This window comes from Argopecten irradians, chromosome 6 (assembly GCF_041381155.1).
Source record: "Argopecten irradians isolate NY chromosome 6, Ai_NY, whole genome shotgun sequence".
NCBI classification, from domain to species: domain Eukaryota; kingdom Metazoa; phylum Mollusca; class Bivalvia; order Pectinida; family Pectinidae; genus Argopecten; species Argopecten irradians.
In genome coordinates this window covers 27,462,018-27,487,399 of record NC_091139.1, presented here as the reverse complement: position 1 = coordinate 27,487,399, position 25,382 = coordinate 27,462,018, and the positions used below count along the sequence as shown (strand labels likewise).

At 34.3% G+C, this 25,382-nt stretch overlaps 1 protein-coding gene across 4 annotated transcripts in view; it reads left to right on the top strand.

Annotated features, from left to right (window-relative positions):
* Nucleotides 1-25,382, top strand: part of LOC138325502 (solute carrier family 4 member 11-like) — a 110,079-nt gene that overhangs the window by 12,807 nt on the left and 71,890 nt on the right. For 3 of the 4 annotated variants that reach the window (XM_069271199.1, XM_069271200.1, XM_069271198.1), the window contains exon 2: nt 12,286-12,458. In XM_069271199.1, coding sequence (XP_069127300.1) covers nt 12,290-12,458 — 169 coding nt within the window. In that variant the 5' untranslated portion in view covers nt 12,286-12,289. Of the gene's footprint in view, nt 1-5,205; nt 5,490-12,285; nt 12,459-25,382 lie in introns of those variants that run through there. The other variant, XM_069271197.1, reaches the window with a different exon arrangement.

Here is a 25,382-nt window from a genome sequence, read left to right as displayed (position 1 = left end):
TAAGTGCTTCTCGGAAATAGGTGAGAAACAGCCTGGTCTTTGCCGTGTTATCATGAAGTCAATACTTTTATGAGACAATTTACTCTCTTTTTGTCATCATAATTGGGTACATATGTACCTATATGCTCAGGTTACTACATGTGCAAAGAGACACATTAACCCTGCACTGTGGCGACGCTGCCCTTTGTAAAAGAGATTTGATCCTTATTGTAACAATATATCCAACAAACAAACAAGTTTGATATCATCACTGACTACTATTGAAGTGTCTTTTGCTGCCTTGCTGGTGCTGGATTAATTAACCATGCTTTGTCTTACTGGCATTCCTAATTACTACAGATACCAGTAAGATGAGATAAAAGGGGCGTTGGTATATAATAAATCTGGTTATTATATATCATAATGTTTGGCAGGTGAAGAGACAAACAGTGTGTCATCAACAAAATGGAGATTGTTGGTGTCTGAGTCTAGAGACCTTGCACCAGAATCGTGAATCAATCTGATCATTTATAGGAGATTTCAGAAAATATGGCGATGACGACTTACATAAAATGTTTACAACATGACTGGTGATTGATCATCTGTGATTGGCCAATTAGCATCATCTGTGATTGGCCAATTAGCATCATCTGAGATTCAATCATACTGTAACATTACTGTTTACAACATGCATCATCTGTGATTGGCCAATTAGCATCATCTGTGATTGGCCAATTAGCATCATCTGTGATTGGCCAATTAGCATCATCTGTGATTGGCCAATTAATCATCTGTGATTGGCCAAGTCAAAATGTAAGACACTTTCATGTCTTATTTTGTTAGCAAGCTGATAGCTAGGGTATCTGAAGCTTCATTCCGTTGATCACAGTGATCATATATGCATAAATCATTAAAATATCTGCTCTTTGATATGATAGAGACCTCATATTTCATTAGTATTGTGCTGGGATGAAACACTGCAGGATGAAACACTGCATGCTATTAAGCTTGACCAGTGGGATGACAATGAACTAGTTTTCAGTGTCACAAATAACAGCAAAGTTTACATCTCTTAACATTTTTTCTTCTGAATTATGAATTACAGATCTGATATTGAGTCTGGAGCATACCTGGGTGAAAATAATTTGGAATGACCTTCAGCACAACATCACCACCTCCCCATTCAGACCATAGGGTCAATTAATACTTAAACAGGTGTAACAAACTCCACAATAACAGTCAACTGGAAATCTAATATTCTTTATGCACCCTGCAATGATAGCAGACTTCCCAAATGTATTCAAATACATGACAGTGAATGCATCGTCTATGTAAAGTCCACTATGCATTGAAATATTTTACATTCATTTCAGTTGCCAAGAAGCACAGCAAAATAGATGAGAATAGCAGGCACAATTGGCTTTTGTTAAACAACACTTACATTTCAAATTTCTATTACTTTATGAAATTACCTAGGGAAATTCATCAATAAAAACTTTATGAAATTACTTAAAGAAATTCTTCAATAAAGTTCTCTCTAGGACAGGTATTCATAATTTTAAAACTTTTCTTTACAATATAATCTGATTTTCGCTTAATCTAAAGTAATCCCTTGATTTCAGGAACTTTAGTTGAAGCTGTCGCTCATCAAGGTTAGACCTATAGGTAGTGTACCAAAGTATTTACGCTTCTTGACAGTCTGGCACATTCTTGGCTTATATAACCCACTAGTCCAAGGACAGTCAACAACCTGTTTATTATAAAACAGCAGTGATGGGCGGGCAGGATACATTAGTCCTGACAAAGTGACATTAGTACCAACACAGTTGTGGTACTGACATAGTCGCTGTACTGACTAGGTCAGGTCTATATAATCTGCTACCTGTTGTATGGGCCAACACCTTCCTGTATAACAAGTCAATGTGGGTAACTTTCAACCTTAATTACCCTGACTGATGATACCAGCATGTTCAGTTGTGATGGTGTATCAGGGGGGCTGCAATAAGACCATCCAAACAGGTTGTTCAGTACTGTTGACAGACTTCCGTGGAAGAAGCTAGGTTTGGTTTGGTTAAGTTAACCTCCATTTACCCCTCAAAATTCATAATGAACTATTCAAATAACTGAACTGGGTTCAAATATATCTTCAGGGATGAATGAGTTAATGCAGTGTCATTCAATGACATGTCAGATTTTGTCATAGAAAATCAGAGTTCTTAGAGATAAAACACCAACCTCCAAGCTTAAGCAGTACCTGACAATAGATATTAGTCAGTCAAACCTGTCTATAGTGACCACTCAAAGAACAGAGATAAATTGTCTTTATAGCCAGGTGGTCTTTATACACAGGTTTAATCTTGTTGTATTTCGGACCCTATAATAGTGTTCATATTAAGCAGGTGGTCTTTATACACAGGTTTAATTGTGTTGTATTTGGGACCCTATAAAAGTGTTCATATTAAGCAGGTGGTCTTTATACACAGGTTTAATTGTGTTGTATTTGGGACCCTATAAAAGTGTTCATATTAAGCAGGTGGTCTTTATACACAGGTTTAATCTTGTTGTATTTAGGACCCTATAAAAGTGTTCATATTAAGCAGGTGGTCTTTATACACAGGTTTAATTGTGTTGTATTTGGGACCCTATAAAAGTGTTCATATTAAGCAGGTGGTCTTTATACATAGGTTGCTATGATAGATTTTACTCAGTATATAGTCAAACCTGCCTTAGTGACCACTTCTATATAAAAACTACCTGCTTAATCAGAATACTCTTCTAGGGTCCTAATGACCAGTTTCAAAATAATTTGATCTTTGTATAAAGACCACCTCCTTAATAAGACCACTTTTCTAGATTCTCTATTGACTTATTTCAACACAATTCAACCTGTGTATAAAGACCATCTGACTACTAAGACCAATTTCCCTCTGGGTGGTCTTTAAAGTCAAGTTTTACTGTATATATATATACAATTAGAACACCCTTTTTTGGGGATGTGGATGTGGATGTGGCACAGTGGTAGAAGGAGCAGGTATGTTTGGCTAGGCGATTGGGTGCGGTAGATCGTGAGTTTGAGGCCCAAATAGGGCACGAGTCAATAAATTGTCATGCTTTGTTAAATTGTGTTTCTTTGATATATACAATTGCAAGCTATTCTCGAATTTGCAATCATTTGGTTTTGTTTTGCTTAATGTCCTATCAATAGCCAGGGTCATTTAAGGATATTCCATGTTTAGAAAGTGAAGAAAGCCAGAGTACCCGGAGAAAAAAACCCACTGATCTATGCTTAGTATCTGGCAACATGAGGTTGAGGGATATAGTGATCATATAATACCAGAATGCATCAGAAACAGTTTTAACTGGATCAATACAAATATCATGCAGACACTTCGGATTCAACAAATCCCATTCTCAATCTGTTTAAAGCATTAATGTCTGAGATTTTTCATGTCCTGTGCTTGTACAAAGAGGAAAATGTTAAATTCTCATGGAATAGTACATAATACAATTTTGTAGCATGCTTGAAAAGTGCTAGAGAAAGCCATGGATGGGTTTCTACTTTATATCACCACCAGACCATGATTAACCTCAAACAGTCGCTTGCTACATTTCATTTTTAATGTCATCCATTATAGGTGCCATAGGTTGAAACAAAGCTTATATTTAGAATCTTTAGTCCTAATGAATCTTCAGGATTTTCACCTGTAAACAACAAGAAATGAAGATTACCAAACCATATTTAAACCAATAAGCAAATTGAGCACTTTTTAAAAAATCCGAAAATAGAAAAAAACATTTATTGCAAATAATTAATTGATGGCCAGCTGTCAATCAAATCGTCCATTTATCATATATAATTTTGTGTATTTTATCTTATTCCGTCTTTGCATATTACAGAATTAGCTCCCTTGGTAAGGTATCGTTTGTTACGTCATTATTTTGTGAGCGAAATTCACTTCATTTTCTTTGAAACCTATGATGTTACGCTCACAAACACATGACGTCACAATCAATACCTACCCGCAAGTGCAGATAACTCTGTAATATGCAAATTCGGAATAACATTTCATACGTACACTTGCGTTTACGAGCACAGGGTATGGTTTATATACAGTCTGAAGATTGGTCAGTTAAATTTGCCTTGGACAAAATAATTGCACAAAGTGAGCCACAAAATCAATTTGTGAAACAAAGAAACTAAAGTTCATAAAAAATTTAATTTAAGGTAAATGAGCTTGAGAAAGAGAGACAGGGGCGTTTATTTGGTTGAATATAGTTTTATTTAGTACGTGAACCTACAAGAGACTTGAGTGATAAATCATGCACATGGAGATGTTTTGTGAAAATTAAAAAATGCATATATTAAATAGTTAAAAACTTAAATGAATAGTAAATGCTTGAGCTTTAATTAATAAGATTTAATTAAAGAAACTCAAACTGCCTTTTAGGGCTGGTGCACTTTTTAGATTTTCTACGGTAGAAAATTTGTTGATAGGTATAGAGCATTTTTAAAATTTGACTAAACTGCTGACGTAATTGAATCGTGTACAAAAAATGAAAATGGAGGAAAGAAGTGTTCTTCACACTGCCCCAGAGTTACTATCTGTGCAGTTCTTTGATCTTTAATGTATTACACTTGTCTGTTGCACTCTGTAGTAATCCATTTGGAGTGGTTCCTGTGCATCATTGTGTCACAGCCTTTACACATACATATACAATATCCATAGGCAATGGGCATCGTGTGGTATTGTCAGATGTTTGCGTCATATTTATAAACAAGACTTATTTTTAAACTTATTGAATTTTATTGAATTCTGTTACAATAAAACTGTCAATATGTTACATGAAAATGTCCTGTTAACATTTAAAAAGTCAGACCAAGCCAAAAAAACATTAATGTTATAAAAATGATAAGATTTTATGAAATTTTGTATGGAAGTGTTTGTTTGTCTCTTACTAATTTAGGCTCTCAAAAATAAACCTTTGATTTTATTAAATCCGCTACCTGTCAAAATGTAAAACTTGATGAGTTAGCACCCTCTGTTTTTCCAGGCGTCCATCAAGTTTACATAAGTCAGTGGCCATACCTTCTTCATATATACAAACAACACTTCTGATGAAGTTAATGACTATGCTTTTTTAGCCCTGATACAAGATATGAATATGTAATTATTGTTTGTTACATAGCTGTATTTGATGAGGACACCAGTTCTTAGACCTAATACACAATTATCGCTCTGTCAGCAGTAGGTTTTTCTGACGTCACCTTCTCCTCTCCACGTACTACGTCACCCCCCTACCACTCCCCCTCCCCATTGTGGTCATAGTGACAAAAATACATGACACAGGTGTTCCAGCGATCAGCTGATTACTCGTACATCTTAGCCTTCACACAGCAGTGATCTGCCCTTACGGTGCAGTGTATATGTGCGCGACCATCCCACGACACACACGACACACATACATACGGTCAATTCTATGAAAATGAAGCCACATGTTCACTGGAATCAGTAAGTGTTGAATAATTTATTAATTTTCATAATATTCAAATATTTTCGGTAACATTCAGTGTAAGTATGATATGAAAGTATTGATTATTTGTTGAGAGGCAAATATTGACTCTGTTTATTAGAATGATCTCCAGGTGTGATATAAGGTATGTTTCCTGCTCAATGTGCACAAAAACACTTGTAGGCCATCATGTATTTTATTCTAATATCAAATTTTTTAGGGAAGAAAAACATGTTATTGAGAAGTAGTTTTCCCTATTTCAATATTTTCTTTTCTTTTCAAAAAATCCTGTTTACATATATACACTAAATCAGCATTTAAGCTGAAGAGCTGTGTAGAATAGTGAAATAACTATGTTATTGAAAAAATGTTAAAAAATTTTTTTTAAACTTATTTGTGGTTTGATTTTGTCATTGCTATTAACTCAAGATAAGTTTCCATTGATCCTGAACATGTTTATTCACACTTTCCCGGAAATGCCTACTTGATACTGTTTATGCAAGATTTATCGGCCGAAATATGATTTATGTGGACTAATTCTGTCAGTGAGAGAACCAGTAAATGTATTAACACTATTCCCCATGTGACAATAAATAATCCTTACAATGCATATGTACATTAATTTGTCTGGCTTTGATGACTGTGTTTTTGTTGAACATGGTCTACAACAATGATTAATCCGGCTTATATATCTAATTAACAGCATCACTAATTAGACTCAACACTTTGACCTGTCACTCTATGGAGATTGACCTATCAGTACAGATTAACATTTAAAAAAATACCCAGTGAAGTATTGTAAACAAAATTTGTATAATATGTATGATTTAGGTAATATAATTTATTCTAACCTAAATGTGGATGATATTAGGGGACTTGTATGGATATCTGGTAACTGGAATTATATCTGATATTTGGTGATAAATCTGTATTTAGCCTGCTAACTACATGTATAAATTAACAGTATCACTTATGACTCGGCACATTGACATGTCTGTCACTACGAATTGATACTTGAGAACAATGATGTACTACTAGTTAAAATAATTATGTATATGAATGATTTATGAAATATTACAAGCATTATAATAAGAAGTATGAACTAAATCAATTAAGATGCATAGTTTATTAATTTGATGGATGTGGGCAACAAAATGAATTTATAGTGACTTGTATTTTAAATATCATACAACATAAATTTGAGGATATCTGGTGACTTAGTAATGATTGGATGATATCTGGTGACTGATGTTTATGGGGATATCTGGTAACTGATATTTATGGGGTTATCTGGTGACTGATATATATGGATATATCTGGTTATTCATATAAATGGGGATATCTGGTTACTGATATTTATGGGGATATCTGGTGACTAAGTTATGATATATCTGTGGATATCTGGTGACTGATATTTATGGGGTTATCTGGTGACTGATATTTATGGGGATATCTGGTTATTGATATAAATGGAGATATCTGGTTATTGATATAAATGGGGATATCTGGTGACTGATATTTATGGGGATATCTGGTGACTGATATTTATGGGGTTATCTGGTGACTGATATTTATGGGGATATCTGGTTATTGATATAAATGGGGATATCTGGTGACTGATAATTATGGGGATATCTGGTGACTGATAATTATGGGGATATCTGGTGACTAAGTTATGATATATCTGTGGATATCTGGTGACTGATATTTATGGGGATATCTGGTGACTGATATTTATTGGGATATCTGGTTATTGATATAAATGGGGATATCTGGTGACTGATAATTATGGCGATATCTGGTGACTGATAATTATGGGGATATCTGATGACTAAGTTATGATATATCTGTGGATATCTGGTGACTGATATTTATGGGATATCTGGTGACTGATATTTATTGGGATATCTGGTGAATGATATTTATGGGGATATCTGGTGACTGAAGTTATGATATATTTGGGGATATCTGATGATTAAGATGTATTTGGGGATAGCTGGTGACATAGCAATGATATATTTTGGGAAATCTGATGCCTATGGTGTATTCTGGATATCTGGTGATAAATGTAGGGATATCTGGAGACATGATAGGGTATCTGGTTATATATGTGGTGGGTATCTGGTGATGATATTTATGGGGATATCTGGTGATAATTTATGGGGATATCTGGTGACATATGATATAAATGGGGATATCTGGTTACTTGATTATATGGGGATATTCTGGTGACTGATATTTATGGGGTTATCTGGTGACTGATATTTATGGGGATATCTGTTATTGATATATAAATGGAGGATATCTGGTATTTGGGGATATCTGGTGACTGATATTTATGGGGATATCTGGTGACTGATATTTATGGGGTTATCTGGTGACTGATATTTATGGGGATATCTGGTTATTGATATAAATGGGGATATCTGGTGACTGATAATTATGGGGATATCTGGTGACTGATAATTATGGGGATATCTGGTGACTAAGTTATGATATATCTGTGGATATCTGGTGACTGATATTTATGGGGATATCTGGTGACTGATATTTATTGGGATATCTGGTGACTGATATTTATGGGGATATCTGATGACTAAGTTATGATATATCTGTGGATATCTGGTGACTGATATTTATTGGGTTATCTAGTGACTGATATATATGAGGATATCTAATGACTGTTGGATAGGCATCATAGCTGATGACTAAGATATATTAAGGGATAGCTCGTGACTAAGTAATGATATATTTGGTGTTATCTGATGACTATGGTAGATTTTGCGATAGTTAATGACTAAGATATATTAATGGATATCTCGTGACTTAGTAATGGTATATTTGGGGAAATCTGATGATTAAGATGTATTTGGGGATAACTGGTGACATAGTAATGATATATTTTGGGAAATCTGATGCCTATGGTGTATTCTGGATATCTGGTGATAATGATGTAGGGATATCTGGAGACATGATGGGATATCAGGTTATATATGTGGGGGTATCTGGTGCTATTTTGGGATATCGGGTGATACATGTGGGGATATCTGGTGACTGATATTTATTGGGTTATCTAGTGACTGATATATATGAGGATATCTAATGACTGTGGGATAGGCATCATAGCTGATGACTAAGATATATTAAGGGATAGCTCGTGACATAGTAATGATATATTTGAGGTTATCTGATGACTATGGTAGATTTTGCGATAGTTAATGACTAATATATATTAATGGATATCTCGTGACTTCGTAATGGTATATTTGGGGATATCTGATGATTAAGATGTATTTGGGGATAGCTGGTGACATAGCAATGATATATTTTGGGAAATCTGATGCCTATGGTGTATTCTGGATATCTGGTGATAAATGTAGGGATATCTGGAGACATGATGGGATATCTGGTTATATATGTGGGGGTATCTGGTGCTATTTTGGGATATCGGGTGATACATCTGGGGATATCTGGTGACATATCAAAATATCTTGTGACATATTTGGATATCTGATAACATATTGGGACATCTGGTGATATTTGTTGGGATATGTTGTGACATATTGAGATATCTTGTTATATATGTGAGGAAATCTTGTAATATATGTGGGGATATTTGGTGACATATTGAGATATCTTGTTATATATGTGGGGATATCTGGTGACATATTGAGATATCTGGTTATATATGTGGGGATATTTGGTGACATATTGAGATATCTGGTTATATATGTGGGGAAATCTTGTGATATATTGGGGTGGTAATATATGTGGGGATATCTTGGTGACTATGGATTAGATGTGGATAGCTGATGACTGGTGTTGTATTAGGTGATATCTGGTGACTGGTGTTGTATTAAGAGATATCTGGTGACTGGTGTTGTGTTTGGAGATATCTGGTGACTGGTGTTGTATAAGGAGATATCTGGTGACTGAATTTGTGTTTGAAGATATCTGGTGACTGGTGTTGTATAAGAAGATATCTAGTGACTGGTGTTGTATTAGGAGATATCTGGTTACTGGTGTTGTATAAGGAGATATCTGGTGACTTGTGTTGTAATTAGGAGATACCTGTGACTAGTGTTGTATAAGGAGATATCTGGTGACTGGTGTTGTATAAGGAGATACCTGTGACTATGTGTTGTATTAGGAGATATCTGGTGACTGGTGTTGTATAAGGAGATATCTGGTGACTGGTGTTGTATAAGGAGATATCTGGTGACTGGTGTTGTATTGGATTATCTGGTGACTGTTGTGGTATAAGGTGATATTCTAGTGACTGGTGTTGTATTAGGAGATATCTGGTTACTGGTGTTGTATTATAAGGAGATATCTGGTGACTGGTGTTGTATTCACATATGATATCATGATGTAATAATGTGTCTCAAAGTTAAGAATATATATATGCAAGTTTACCGTGACAGAAGATGTGGCATGAGTGCAGAAAGATATGCATAGTTAATTAATGGGCAACAATGTGATATATAGTGGCTGTTGTGTTTTGGATATCAAACAACATATATTTGGGGATAACTGGTGACTATGGATTAGTTGTGGATAGCTGATGACTGGTGTTGTATTGGGTGATATCTGGTGACTGGTGTTGTATTAAGAGATATCTGGTGACTGGTGTTGTGTTTGGAGATATCTGGTGACTGGTGTTGTATAAGGAGATATCTGGTGACTGATGTTGTGTTTGAAGATATCTGGTGACTGGTGTTGTATAAGAAGATATCTGGTGACTGGTGTTGTATTAGGAGATATCTGGTGACTGGTGTTGTATTAGGAGATATCTGGTGACTGGTGTTGTATTAGGAGATATCTGGTGACTGGTGTATATTAGGAGATATCTGGTGACTGGTGTTGTATTAGTAGATATCTGGTGTTGTATTAGGAGATATCTGCTGACTTAGGATATTATATATTATCCTGAATAGAATGTTATTTTTGGGATATCTGATGATTCGAGCCAAGCATTTTGGATATTTGGTTACCAAGTCATGTGATAAAATAATTGATGCTTACCCTTTGTTATAATTGTGATTCACCATTGAACTTAAAAGAAAAACAAGTAGTTATTTTGGGAATCCCTGAATAATTTTTTTGTCAAACAGAAAGAAAACATAAAGTTTCTATCTGAATTCATATTTCAGCTGTACTGTATAAAACGGCAGGGACTCAAACCATATGTCATATTGTTTAGAATATTTTCTATTTGAATGGAAATTAAATATTTAGACTTTAACATGCATTGATTGACATTATTTATAAATATGTTATCAAAAGTATTCAACTGTAATAGAATTCATGAAATGTTTCCTGTTTACTGAAGAAAAAAATAGTTTTGACAATCTGTCATCATTGCTAATTCTGATTACAAATAATTTTACATGAAATGTATTGTCTGGCAATTAAAAAAAACTTTGATTAGGTATTTTGTAATTATAAAGAATTTAAGCTATTGGGTTAATGACGAGTGCTTAGTTTATTTATTTGTCAGATGTTGTCAGATTTCAGTTGGTTTTTCGAACATGAAAATAATACATTGTAGTTATCATATTTAAATATAAGTACCAACTCTAGTTTGCCCTCATTCTGAATTTTCATCAAAGTCTGCAACTTCATATTGGTATTATTTACAAAGTAATATTGACAATGGGGATATGGACAATTGTAGATTCATCATATGGACAATATCAAAGGTAATGTTTGATCAAATGCTTCACATAAGTAATGACATTGTATGTCAGATATACTGTAAATCAACTGACATTGTATGTCAGATATACTGTAAATCAACTTTCGTTCATGGCTACTAAATTTCGCAATTTCTGTTTTAAAAATTTCTCACAGAGATAGGTTTCGTGATTTAAATTTGAATGAAGATATCTTTAAGTCTCATGCAAGAATTATCTTTTAAGATATGAATTCGTAGAGATAAACTTTTGCGAATATACAATGGCTGTGAAATAAATTTCACACGAATGAAGTAATGTTAACCCCTTTATTTTCATGTACACTGTACAATATTTGGTATCATCGTTATTTTCAAAATATTCACGAATGCATAAATTTGTGATCAAAGACTCTTTACTGACAACTGCATTCATTTGATGTTTGATACAATTATTCACAAAACATTTAAATTCGTGTTTGAAAAATTCAGGAAATTATGTAAAAATTTGTTTCTCAAGAAAATAAAGTGATTCATAGCAATTATAATTTTAGTTAATGTTCAATATAAACTTCATATAAATAGAGATGATGTGAGTATATTTGAAAGTTACACTTTTGATCTTCATTGTCACTGACTTCAGCAATTCTGCTTCCTTCTTGAATTTTATGAAAGAATTTTTGATTTTAGAAGTCTTGATTCCTTTAATAAAGCATGCATATATCTTTCAATGTTTAATCAAGAAGCATTTTAGGTTATTTTCAAAATGTGCTGTAGCATCATGATGTCTTTGTATCTTTATTCTATTCGAAGTTACCAATTATTTCATTTTCTACTTTTCCTCATAGTAACTGCACCTGTTCCATCGAATCTCATTATTTTTAAGGTAGTTTGGTGAAACTCGATTAATTATTCACATGTGTAATTTCCAAATTAGCCCAGTAGGAAGTGCTTGCAGGTTTAAAATGCTGTTTGAGAAATGTGTTTGGCGAAGAAAAAGAGTTAAAAAGTGAAAAAAAAAAATTGATTATTTGGAATATTAATTACGTGTAGTCACCTTGAGTAACACTTGAATATTATTTGCACCATAAACTAATTTAAGAATTCTTATTTTTTTTCAGAGGGATGAGTTCCTCGAATGGAGATAATGGGGAAATATGGAACAAACAAGGGGAGGCCACTCCAGAAAGTCTACAACTCTTACCTGGAGGTGTAACTGTGAACGGGAGGAACGAGTCCCTACCTACCGATGGCATCGATTCCAAGCATTCATCTTATGACATTACCTTTCCAGGTAATTGAAGTTTTCTGTCTAAAATATATCAAATTTTCTGTAAAGGTGGGGAAGTTTAATCAGTGATTTTTCAGGGTATTTTGTGAAAAACATTTTTGACACAAATTGGGAATTTTTAATCGCGAAAAGAGGCGTTTTAGGAAAAGTTACCCATTACTGAACATGGTGTTATAGGTAATTAAATATTGTATAACTGTGTTATTTGATGTTACATTATGGACCTGTGTTGTATCAACAAAACAATCTTTTATCAAGACAGTTTTTTTTTGTCTCAGCAGTTTGATTTGGGAATTTTTCATTGTAATTGGGAAAAATATAGGGGGTTTTAGCATTGGGAATGGGGTTGTTTACAGACCCCAGTTATATAAGGAGAAAAATCACTGTTAATGTTGCTGTTATAACATGAAGACATCCTTTAGCCACTGAGGAATTACCAGATCAGATTTGCATGCTAACAAGATCACAATGAAAGTCCCTATTCCCAAACTTTCTTAACTTACTTGTTGCAAAAAAGATGGGAAACAAAATCTTCTTTGGAAGACATTTTTTGTCATGAATTAACACCCTGCCATGTTGAATCCTCCTCTACTTGTAATTCCAAGAATAACCTATAGTGATTATTTCTAGCTCCCTAATATTTACCAAACTCAACTGTTGGCTCTCGGACCCCTGTAAGGTAGGAGGGGTGGTGCCCAACAGGGAAGTTGGAACCTGGATTCAACCCATTTCTTGACATAATAAAAATTAACCAAGTGAGTGATATAGGCCCTCTGGGGATCTTGTTTGGGTGAGTGAAAACATTCAAACCGACAATAAACCTTCATTTTCTCAAATAATGAAGCTTACAGAAATTAATTTAGAAATGTAGATTAATCTTTCTCATATTCATTACTTCTGAACTGTCTGAATAAAAGTGTCTTTTCCTCGAAAATTCTGAAAAATTTTGACAAACATGGTGTCCCCAAGGCTATATACTGTAATTTCGCGACAGCGTCTCAGCCAATTAAAATAACTTGATTAATGACAATGTGCTATGTACAGGATATGCCATCGGGTTTTTGTTCCTTTGTATCTGTTTAACTTATGAAACTTCAAGGAGACGCTTTCTCATATTTATGTATACTCTCTGTGAAACATACATTTTGACAGAGTTCATTTTCATCATTTTTGCACCACACCATGAAATTGGTTGGGCCAGTATTTACTCATATATTCTATTTTGTTGTATTCCATTGCTAGATTTACATGTCATAGCATCCATTTTCTTTCAGTTCCAATTTTCATACGTAGACGGAGTACATTTATCAAAATTTACAAAAATATATGATTGGTCAGCTCCTTTACATTAATGCAATAACGTATTAAGCTAATTACTCACCATAATTAATATCTGCCATATTTAAACATGTTGGTATATAAAAATAACACAAGCCAATACACAATATCAAGATATTGAATGATATTTCAGCATGACCTTTAGACCATCGTCATTAACATTGATTATTGGAACATTAAACCCTGGTCCCCTTACAATAAAGCTGCTAGTCCTGTAAAAATAACTTCGTAAAGCCATTTACACCTTGCAATTATCCAATTTCTTTCATTTTCAAAGACATTTATGTATCAGTGGTGTAGATTTTCTTCACGTAACAAGAGACTAGTCACTATAAACGTAATAATTTCTTCGTTGTTAATGATTTATTGATCATTTTGACTTATTTTCGACACATGCATCATCTATTTGAAGAATAAATGGCTTAATGATTGTCGAGGTAAAAATCCTAACCATGATCAGGCATAATTCTCTTAAAAGAAAAAAATCTTCTGGTATTTCTATGGTGTTGGTTACTAGTAAACAGTTAAGCTGACAAATTGTTGGATTGTTATCTTTCTTTTGATAAAGTACCTGTTTGAATGATGTTTATAGGGAATAAGGATAGTACACATCGATTACTGAAAGCTTTAATCCATGAAATTATGATTATTCCATAATGGTTGTTTTGCAATGCTGGCATTGTGGGTATATACCATTTGTCAATATGCTTATGTGCAAATGGTCAGGCGGATAATTTGAATGTGCCACAAGAAGCTGTTTAAGGGATATTGTAGTCAGCTACAGGAAATTCTCATTTTCTTTTGTGCTTCATGGATTTTAGTTATGGGTAATTCTAGAGCTGATTCTGCAATATTATCGGGCTGAAGAGATAAAGTTTGAAAATGCCATTCTTGGATTCAGTTCATGATTATTTTTGGAAAACACTTTCTGATATTTAAGGGAGACCTTTTTTGCTAGAGAAACTACTATCAGACCTCAAATACAGCCCAAGGAACAAAGAAAAAAAGTCTTAATAGTGCATGGTCTTTATACACAGGTAAAAATGTGTTAAAATTGAAACACAAAAAGTGGTCTTATTAAGCAGGTGGTCTAAATATATAGGAGTGGTTGTTTAAATTTTGGTAAAATTGGGAGTCATTTATGATTTTGTTTTCATATGTTTTTAAAAGACTTTGGATATTTTACATAAATTGTCCTTACTTAATGTTAAAGCTTGACACAAAACCTTTATACTTGCGTTACCATAATCTGCTAATATTCTGTCTGATGCTAACACACAGTGAGAGAGGGTCCCAGCCGTGTTTTCTACACGGTGTTTCGCGACCAGACTAATCAAGTATAGGGTGTCAATAAACACATAACCTTTGATATCACATCAGCTACCAGTCCTGCAAAATGGCTCCCATGGGATGACTAGACTTATGACCTTTTTCCTCGTAAGATCTTTCATTGGGGAGCAATTTCTTCCCATACAGTAATGGTCAGTGTTGCGGTCATCTTGATTTTCCTGATACCTGACATATCCATTATTGATTTGGCGCTGGTCGGGATACCTTCGATGGTCTTGGACCATTAAAATCAGATCCTTACCGGTCAGTCTACAAAATTGCAAGTGTTGTCTACTCATTTCAGCTCTTGTGAAAGAGTGATACTTTCGTGGTATTGATTCTGATATAGAACTGTATTTCTATAGTAACATGATTACATCTTCATATAAAATACCGTAAACATGATAAAAGTGAATAGAACGACGCTGTATTTATACTAAACTCAGTCATCCACCATATACGGGTAAATTTGATTTGAAAAAAGTTTGACCATAAAAACACCTGAAATTAGCTTAAAGATGCTCCACCGCTGACAAATGGTATTTTTTCACTCTCAAAAACAGGAGCAGACGATTTAGTATTTTTCTTCAGTTACAAAAGTTACCTTCTTTACACCATTACCACCATTGAAAAGTTTGAGCTTCTAATTTTACTTCAAGTTAAAAATATGAAAAATAATTAATTGCATCCCGAAAAAATTCTATGGATCTATATTCTATATGGAATGAAGTGCTGATTGCGCATGCACCAAAGGTGAAATACATTATTTTAAATTATTTTTTGTGTGAATTAGACATACATATACACAATTAAACACCAATTATTGTTCAAATGTTGAATATCATTTACGCTCTGTCGGCGGTGGAGCATCTTTAAAATGAGGCTGAGTATCACATGAAGAGAAAATTGATTTCAGTTTTTAATACCTGTACGTATTTGATTAGGTCTCGGGCTAGCACTTCCTGGTAGCAGATGGTACATGATCTATTTCAGGGAACAGCCTTTGTCTTTAGAATTTATAAAACCCACTGGTTGCTTTGGGTCTCTTAGGATTATCACGCAGGTTTCCTTTCTGGTGTTAGCAAACATGCAGCAACTTGTGCACGGTGAAAAAATACTCCTGACCGTTATTTTAATCTTAATATTTATGCACATAATTACCCCAACCAATTCATATAACTATCTCCATCCCAACCTCCTTCAAATTCACCATAATGTTATGGAAATATTGACATTAAGAAATTTTCTAACTTTGATTATATGAATTCTGTGAAATCTTTGAATCAAAAAGCAGAGCATTGATTAATTAATGATTATTTCATCATGAGATAAAACATGGCTGCAGTGTGTTAAGGATAGTAATTTAATGATGGACTGAAATGTTCACCTTGAAGTGAAAGTTAAAACATCTTCATCATTTAAAGTTATGAAGATTTGACTTTCTACTAGAGGAAAGGAACAATAGGATCAATGTGACAGACAGCTGTACTCCTTAATTCCTGCCTAGTTTGATAACTTTCTTTGGGCTATACAATGGCTTAGTGGTTAAGGTGTCAAACATTTCACCAAGGGTCACTTATATGGTTTAGCAAGTTGCCAGAGGTACTGAATGTAGGTTGTAGTTTTTTTCTTGGGTTACTTTATTGTGGCTTAATCCTCCCTCCCCTCTTATATGATTTACTTGTGGTTAATGCTACTATGGCTGTATAAACAGGACGTAAGACAAAAATAAATCTAAAACAAAAGTCATCATGCATCTTCAGTCATTGTGCGCCGGTCTGCAGTGCGTAAACTTTTCATTCAAACAACTTCTCATTTCTCAATAACCAAAAGGCCTAGGGTACTGATATTTGGCCTGGAGCATGCTTGGATAAAGGGCTACCAAGTTTAATCAAATGAATAACCTTGACTTACATTCAAGGTCACAGGGATCAAAATGGCTAAAATCTTTAATCAACTTCTTGTTGGTTTGGTCACAGAGATATGTTAAGGACACCAAAATTTGATCAAATTAACCAATGTTGATGGAATCACTTTTGAATTAGTGTTCACAGAGCTTCAGGTATAAAGGGTAAAGAAACAATGACCTTATTATAAGAAATATATTTGGCTGGATCGCTCTCAAGTTTCCAATTAAAACTGAACTTCTCTGATGCTGCAAATGTCAAGCCACCTTTGGGCATAATTTCTCTTGGAAGATTCAGTTTTACATGGTTCGTGTGTAGCTGATACGAAGTCTGGGAATTACGTGTTAAGAAATGAAAAATACAAGTGAATAATGGTGTTCTATCAAACTTCATTCTCACAACTTTCCGAGACACACAAACTGTCGACGATACAAAACATAAAACCAAATGCATGATAAGTAAGTGTCACTATCATTTGCAAAATTGACTCTGCCTTGAAAGAATGACTTTACTGCAACAGTACTCATTTGTTTAATGGTTGTTTTCTGAGATAGTTTTAAAACAGCTACTCTGAGATCTAGAATTTGTTCAGTTTAAGACTACTGATGGAACCTACAACTCATAGACTACTCTACATTAAACAAGATTAATTCTCCATAAACATTCTATTTTTGTGAAGAATCCATGTAAATTACTCTTGGGCATTCTCTTAAAATGTACTTAACATGTTATGGTGTTGAGGAAACTTCTTCTTACATAAAAAATTGACAGATCACCAGCTGTCAATCCAACGATAATTGCACCTTGGTACCACACACGACCTTGCATTTTGTATTGTGTATGTTACAACGTTTCTCCACCACTGAATAGGTACACATGTATGTGCAAGCACGAGGCGTGTGCTGAATTAATTGATCAACGTTTAAACAAAAAAACTAAAATTCTCTAATTAATCATTTGAGAATTTTAGTTTCTTGTGTTCCATGAAAGTGAAAGTTTGGTATGTCACACTGCCTTGATATTGAAAATGATTAATCAATTCAAAGTAATTGTTAAAACGATTTTCATGAAAATGATAATGGATAATTCTATTGAAAAAAACAAACAAAAAACATGCAGTTTCTGTACCTGCTTAGTGCTGGTGTGCTTGTTGTCAGTATAGTCTGACGAGTGGAGTGTGTTGCTTGGTGTCTTCGACACTATGCTTTAGTGAATAGCACTGTACAAAGGGCAAGAGTTCCACTATACAAGAAGATTAAGCATAAAATACCACAGTCTTCCAAAATATGCACCTTGCACTTCATACACGCAAGACAATACATACATAGGAGACTGTTAATGGGTTGTAAATAAACCAAAAACCCAAACCAAACCAAAGTATTTGATGACCTGCAGTAATTGTAATTCAGTCATAGTGGCCAAATGGTTAAGGCGGTGTCCTGTCACATTAACCCTTGAATTTCATCTCTGGGTATTTAGTTTGAAACCTATGCATGTTGGGCAGGTGCTATGCTAATTTTATCACATAACTAGCCTGTCCAGCCATGTCATATGGCCATGTCATAAATATCGTAAGACACATGTGTAATAACACTATTGTGATGTCATAGGTAGTTTTTATGTCATAATCTATATATGAGGTTGCATGATTGTCTCAGTAGATGGAAACGTCACATCTGAGCCAGAGTTCTACTGTTTTAGAGAAATCTTAAGTTTTACATATAACTCTAGTATCAAAAGTTATGTGATAAATAGAATCTTACACTCGTGACTATGTAATATGAAATGTATCATACTTGTTAAATATTTTGATATGCCACTCGCCTAAAGGTTCGTGACATATCAAATTATTGAACTCGTTTGATAAATTTCATATCAAAATAGCCACTCATGTAAGATCCTCTATGTAGGTTATAGTTTTTATCTGGCTACTCCGACTTTCCTCGACATCCTAAACCTGGCCCCAGTTTTAATTGACCTGGGATGCTAAAAGGATGAATAATAAAAAAACCTAGCAGATGCAGTACAAACGTTTATTGATCGTAAGCTTGTCTGAGCCAAACCCACTCCCTAGATGATCATTACTGCAACAGGTCCGGGAGTAATTAGTGTTTAAGTCACCGTTTACACAGAGCCTTCAGTAGAACAGTACAACTTCCAGGTGTCGACTTTTATTAACAGTCGTGTTAAATAATTAGTAATTAGAATAGATGGGATAACAAGCAGGGAGAGTTCACTGCAATTTGTTTGTTTTGACTTGCTTAAAATTCAGTGAAATGATGTTTTCAAAAAGAAATAAACAATTTTAAACAGCAATTCATAAGATTTGGCATGAGTGGTTAAATTGTGATAGAAAAGCATACAAATAAGCCACCACCAGAGTATCTCTAATTCAAATAGCTCTTTGCAGAAATATTGTATATACTAGTGATTGTTTCAATCGACACTATAAGATGCTTCATATAGGAATTATTTGTAAATTTCTGAATTTATTTTTCCCCGCCATGAAAACCCTTATCCACCCCATGCCGTTCTGCTTTGATTCATTATGTAGGAAGGGTAATGATTTTATGTCCTTCAGACATATTACTCTCTTTTTTTTCCCATGTGGACAAAAAAAAAAGAGCATCATTGTGATACATATTGTATTGTGAACCTTGTGTCAAGGAATGTGCTGTATCATAACCACGAGTGTATCTCAATAGATGTTTGCTTGCAGTTCAAAGCTCTAGGTTCCATATGAGAATGAAGCATAAATCTTCATAAGAAAGTCTTAACGATGTCTTTATTCAGTTTTAAAGAAGCTAAAATAAGTGCACTGAAGTATTCCTTAGTGGGAAAGTGGAAATAAGAAGAGAAATTAAAGTACAGAAAAGTTAAAAGTTTAAAGGATGTCTGTATAGATGATGGTCATCACGTACCCTAGGGGAATGTGTTTTAGTGGAAGCGCCGGAACAAATCATGAAGAGTATAATACAGTGCTGACTGTCTTAATGGAAAAAGAATGTATATGTACTTGTGGTACTTATCCTGGCAAGTTCAGTAACCTACTGATGAGCAGACGGAGTAAAAGTGGCATATCCAGAAGCAAGTGTCAACAAGAGGCAAACATCCATTGTATACTGTCATTCCCTTAAGGGAAATTCTAACCGTTTTCTCTCTTTTGTAACTTCATTCATAACAATTGTATCTAATTTCTTCTCTATAGATATGCTGAGGGAGTAAAATTGGCATATTCAGTAGTAAATGACAACAAGGGATCTTATGTAGCTTCCTTTAACAATTTTATCTAATTCATTCTCTAGATCTTTAATACTTTAATCATCGGTTCAAACATCAAAGATTAAGTTCATAAGGCAAATTTTGTATTCTTACTTTGTGTAACATTGTGGATTTGGAAGACACCAAGATTGACTTCACTATGCACTTTTCAAACTTAAAAAACTGATGATGGTAATGGTGATGATGATGATGATGATAATGATGATGATGGTGATAATGATGATATTGTATCTTTCTTTGTTGGAGTAAATGGAAAATAAAACATTAAATACACATTAGTAATTGAAAGCTCAGACATGCTAATGAATACTTTGTGAAAAATTCAGCAGATGAATCATATATACTGCATATATGCATACACATACAGCAATCTTTCCATTGATTTGTCTGCTCCTATCTGATCCTTCTCTTCCTGTCGGCGTGTCTGCACCATTACCAACATCAACAGACTACCTACCTATAGGTGCTGTATTCTTTACGACTTCACTTCAGATGTTTGACATTCCGTTGTCAGAGTTAAGAAGACCAGATATACCTTTGTGAATCAATCCTATAAGAACGTCAGAGTTTATATTGTTTTATTTTGTAATGTGAGTGATCAGATCCGACGATATGTAAAGTCTGCCATTGCTTAGACGGCCGCCATCTGAGTTGGTCAATCAACACACCAAGGACTAATAACCATCAGGCTTATACAACCAAAAGTATATACATGTATATTGCATCTTACCGAGTGATGTCCGTTGTGGGTAGGTAGCGATTGTGACGCTATTATTTCATGTGCAAAAAAAGTGGGTAAGGGATTCTACTATGGACTCATCGTCATGCAGTATTTAGCAATGCCTCATGCTCCTATTCAATGTTAGAGAAAAGGTTGTAGCATATACAATACAAAATGCAACATCACATGCTGTTTGATTGCCAGCTGGTGAACCGTCAATTGCAAAGAGACACAACATGAATATACTGCAGTCTCCCAAAACAAACATGCAACAAACTACATTCATGGAGACTGTTTAAATGAACCTTGCGGTTAATATGACAGATTGGCAGTTAGTAAACCCTCAATTGCAAAGAGGCACAACACGAATACTGCAGTCTCTGAAAACACACATGCAACACACTACATTCACAGAGGCTGTTTAAATGACCCTGGCTGTTAATAGGACATTAATATACAGGTAATCAACCAACCAACTTCATAATAACCATGCAAGAGACCTTATGGAGACCCAAGTCGGTATAATAATAACATTTTGGCATGACTGGGATGAAGAGCTGCCATGCAAATACATTCAAATTAAAAACCTTAATTTTCATTCAAGGCCAGGCACAAAATATGATTATCTTTATTAATCATTTTCTTCTCGATACCAGCGCCTACAGGAGATCTGTGATTTGGTTTATGCATGCAAAGATAAATGGCTACCAAGTTTGTTCATCTTATTCAAGCAATTATCTCAATAAATAAAAGGCAATACACATATGTGTGTATCGTACATAAAGCAATTACAATTATAATGTTTTAAATTCATGTATGAGCTGCTTTCAAAGAGTTTGCTTATTACTGTGACCAAATAAGATTTTATCGTTTTCAAAATTTCAGATTTTGAATTCCAATAATATAGCTTAGTGTTTTAATTGACAGGTCAAAATTTTCACATTATTGATCCATTTCTCAATACATAAAACTATTTGTCAGATCAAATTTTTTGGACCAAGCAATATCCCTTAAAGGGACAATTCATTCTAAGAGAACATTAAAATATGTACATATATCGAAAAAAAACAAGTTCAAATGGAAATTAGATCAGTCGGTTTTACTGTGATATGCATGAAAAGCCCATAGTGGTGACATATGTGTGAAATGTTCAAACTCGCTCGCTGTCCGCCATTACACACTGTGGTCAAACTTCTTGTATGCCGAACCCTGTCCCTTGCTCGTAGAGTAATGCCATTAAAACGCAATACACATATGTGTGTATCTTACATAAAGCAATTACAATTATAATGTTTTAAATTCATGTATGAGCTGCTTTCAAAGAGTTTGCTTATTACTGTGACCAAATAAGATTTTATCTTTTTCAAAATTTCAGATTTTGAATTCAATAATATAGCTTAGTGTTTTAATTGACAGGTCAAAATTTTCACATTATTGATCCGTTTCTCAATACATAAAACTATTTGTCAGATCATTTTTTTCAGACCTGAAGCAATATTCCTCAAAAATGAAAAAAAAAATATCTTGCCTGCAAAATTATTAGGCTACTTTATATTGTATAACAATTCAAGACACCTTGAGTTACCAAAAATAAAAATAAATAAATAAAAAAAAAGAATAGAGAATCTTGCAAAATTTATTCAATTGAAAAAGAAAAACTAATTTGAAACCTGATATAATTCAATAAAGGAGTGTATTTTTGGTCAGAGAGCTCCACACAACAATTAACCACAATATGATACCATTTGCTCTCACTTTGATTTCTCCAACTTAGGGGAGCTATGATCTTCCATTTGTCACATCAATTTGTATGTGATGAGACAGAATTCCGACCCCATGGTCGACTAATGCGCCACCGCCAGCACCAAGTTTTATTCCATTAGACTATTATAATCACCACAGTGACATTTCTGTTCCTTAATCTTGTTCTTCAGCAGTATTTTCTCTTTGGAGGACAGACGATTGTGTTTGAACCATTTTACTGTCAGTAAATTCAGCCACCAAATTATGATGTTTACTAGTAAAGATTCTCCAACTTTTTCAAATAGATGTTGCTTAGCTGATTTTGTTTTCTGGAAAATAAATAGTTTCAGCTGATTTTGTTTCCATTTTTGCCTCAACTAGACATAAGGGAGCTATACATACCCACATAGATTGCAATTTGTTTCTTAATGTCTCCTTACATTGTAAGTTTTGTTGTACATGAACTCGGTAATATTGGATTGTAGCAGTGCTTATATTGGATTGTAGCAGTGCTTTGGTGCAAACGCATCAATTAAGAGCAGGTAAAAGCAGTGTGAAGATGTTTATCGTACACTTTATTATGTCTGTGTGGAAGTTTGCACTCAAGTGATGTGCATTTTACTTTTAATGAAAAGCTTCTTGAAGGGCGTAACAATTGTTGACAATAATTCAGTCAAAAGTAAACTGCTGCTAGGACCTCATACTAAAAAAACTTTGGTCTACTAATTGGAAACTGAGGGAGGAATTATGATGTGGAACACTGGTAAGTGAAATTATAGCAAAGTTTTTGATAAAATGAATAACTACAAAATTTTGGTTTTAATAAATTATGACTTATACTTGATAAAGAAAGCAGAGGTGTACAATGAGCAGGTTTGTGTGGCCTTTACAAAGTGTTAAGTACAGATTCTGTCATTGAGTCAACGGAATATGCTTCTTTGGGTCAGTCGGTAGAGCTGTTGGTTGATAATGCTGCAGATCAAGGTTTGATTCCTGGTTGGTGCACTTCAAAGTAATGTCTTTTGTCACTGTTCTTCAATAGAAAATATTTTGGATTTCTGAGGCAACACTATGATTATGTACAGACCTACATTTAGTAGAGGGCTTTACTATCTTTGTTTATCATGTATGGAAAATATTTTACAGACACTTTCTTTGAGAAGATAATATCAGTCTGCTATGCTTGATACTCTTTCAGGTAAACCTGCACTCTTATTTCTAAATAAAGACATGAATTAGGAAAATGGTTGATTCCAAATAAAACAAAGATAAGCGAACAATTTCAGAGGATTTTGAAACCAACAGATTTGGAAACGTGTAACTTTCATTTGCCTTTTTGTAATAAAATGAATAAAGAGTTACAAAGTATAGAGACTGTTGATCCTCAAATCACATCTTAGAAACAGCAGGTATTACTATCGTCAATGTACTCCAAAATTTAATCTAACATTGGGAAATCTAGAGACTGGAAACAGTAAGTCGTTATTGAATTGCTATGTAGAGAACATTGCAGCATAGATTGTATTTGCAGTGATTCATATAATCCTTGTTGTATAATCCTGTGGCTGTATGAGATGGGTGCATTTAGACTTGGACAGTCTGGCTTAATAGGCTTCATCTAGATCCTTTTGGGTATCACTCTATTGTGGATATGACATAGACAAATTCTGCTGACTAAGGAGTTGATTGGCTTTGTAAAACGAAAATTGATGGTTTCCCTAGACAGGTTTTATTGTAGCTGCTGACTTTGTACAATAAAATATCTGTCAAGATAGGTTCTACTGATCAGGGAGCTCGCTTTGTGAAAAAATAAAATGTCTGAATAAACAGGTTCTGCTGTAGCTACTTCTGGCTTTGTAAAAATTAAGTGATCTGACTGAACCTGTATAATTCTGACTAGGCAGGTTTTGCTGTAACTATTTGTACCTGTATAATTCTGTCTAGACAGGTTCCACTGTAACTGTTTAGTGCCTGTATAACTCTGTCTAGACAGGTTCCACTGTAACTGTTTAGTACCTGTATAATTCTGTCTAGACAGTTTCCACTGTAACTATTTAGTACCTGTATAATTCTGTCTAGACAGGTTCCACTGTAACTGTTTAGTGCCTGTATAATTCTGACTAGACAGGTTCCACTGTAACTGTTTAGTACCTGTATAATTCTGTCTAGACAGGTTCCACTGTAACTGTTTAGTACCTGTATAATTCTGTCTAGACAGGTTCCACTGTAACTGTTTAGTGCCTGTATAATTCTGTGTAGACAGGTTCCACTGTAACTGTTTAGTACCTGTATAATTCTGACTAGACAGGTTCCACTGTAACTGTTTAGTACCTGTATAATTCTGTCTAGACAGGTTCCACTGTAACTGTTTAGTACCTGTATAATTCTGTCTAGACAGGTTCCACTGTAACTGTTTAGTACCTGTATAACTCTGTGTAGACAGGTTCCACTGTAACTGTTTAGTACCTGTATAATTCTGACTAGACAGGTTCCATTGTAACTGTTTAGTACCTGTATAATTCTGTGTAGACAGGTTCCACTGTAACTGTTTAGTGCCTGTATAATTCTGTATAGACAGGTTCCACTGTAACTGTTTTAGTACCTGTA